The sequence below is a fragment of the Antrostomus carolinensis genome, unplaced genomic scaffold, assembly GCF_000700745.2.
Source record: "Antrostomus carolinensis isolate BGI_N321 unplaced genomic scaffold, ASM70074v2 scaffold16584, whole genome shotgun sequence".
NCBI lineage: Eukaryota > Metazoa > Chordata > Aves > Caprimulgiformes > Caprimulgidae > Antrostomus > Antrostomus carolinensis.
The window spans coordinates 29195-30557 of record NW_010311567.1 but is presented as its reverse complement, the minus strand read 5'-3'; the positions used below and the strand labels follow the sequence as shown (position 1 = coordinate 30557).

Below are 1363 nucleotides of genomic sequence, written 5' to 3'. Positions count from 1 at the left end.
CTGACAAAGTAATTGCTGTTTGTAAAGCTCCTGTAATGTTTAGGAGACTTGACCTTATGATGGGATATAGCTAAATTTGCACAAATTGCTATCTCTAAAATAAAGTAAGTTAGAGGTAGGTCAAACCCCAGATCCTCTAGCAAAGTAAATAAAAGATAATCTGCGATGCTGGGACTTAAAAACTGCTCCAGCTGACAAAACTTGCTGTTGCTGTTCTTGGTCAGCCTCAAAAGATAGCAAATGAAGGGGCATTGTTCTAAGGTCAGTTGTTCCACAGGCTTAAGCAGAAGGATGTTTCTGCCCTTAAAGTTAAAAAAAAAATTGTCACTAACAAATGGTTTAAGAGGTAATCAATCTGTAGACATAGTAAATTACTATTATGATAGTAAATTTTTATGTCTGGTCTTTGCAGATCAAAATAACACTTTTATCATCCCTTACTTATGTAGATAAAATTGCCATTGTTCTTATGCATGGGTACATTGATAAATCTAGTACATACCTTTATAACTACATTTAACTCTTAGTTTTTCAAGTTACAGCTCTAACAAAGTTGAGGGGGTTTGCCTGTTAAAAAATTCTTCAGGAAGAAATAATCTGATACCTTTTTATGCTTTAAAAAAATGTATTGTGCACCTGTTAACATCAGTTTTCTTTCTTTTTTTTCTGATTTGGGCAGGGAAATAGGAAATAACAACAGAGCTTTATTACCTTGGTTGTTCCTGCAGAAGCAGAAGTATAATAAATTGTGTTGCCCAGTAGAGGGAGTGAAATCATCACCATTACAGGTATGGCAATCCTGGGTGAAGTATGGAACGGGGTTCATGAGTTTAGGGTTAAATTAGTTACTTGGTCTTAAGAGACAGTAGACAAACTGAGTTTTTTACTTCTTGTAATGAATGACAGTTTTAGACATGGTTGCCTTTCACATATGGAAATATTTACTGGAAGCAGAAGAATAGTTACCATTACCTATTCCAACTTCATAATGAATATGCTGTCCCTACAAGCTCGTAGATTAATACAAACATTCTTCAACAGAGGCAATATTTTGCTCTTTAAATAACATGACTGACTAATAGTTTTTATTATTGCTGTTAGTTCTCATACATCAAAACCCATTAATATCTTCCATATGAACTAAATGCCCTGTGTCCATTTGCAAATACATTCAACAAATGAGGGTTGTTTCAGGAGAAACTTGGCATGTACAAATAAGTGCTGTGTAAATATCTTACATAACTTTATTTTAAATCTAGACTGAATATCGCAACAAATGTGAGTTCTTGATTGGGATTGGTGTAAATCAAGAAGACAAAACTGTGGGTTGTCGTCTTGGCAAATATAAGGGTGGTACATGTGC

General features: G+C 34.4%; 1 protein-coding gene across 1 annotated transcript in view; it reads left to right on the top strand.

The window, feature by feature from the left end:
* Positions 1 to 1363, top strand: part of TRMT2A (tRNA methyltransferase 2A) — a gene marked incomplete at its 5' end in the record, with an annotated part of 7396 nt that overhangs the window by 424 nt on the left and 5609 nt on the right. Inside the window, 2 exon segments of the mRNA XM_010166774.2 lie at positions 598 to 788; positions 1260 to 1363. The exon segment at positions 1260 to 1363 is cut by the window's right edge and continues 78 nt beyond it. Coding sequence (XP_010165076.2) covers positions 598 to 788; positions 1260 to 1363 — 295 coding nt within the window.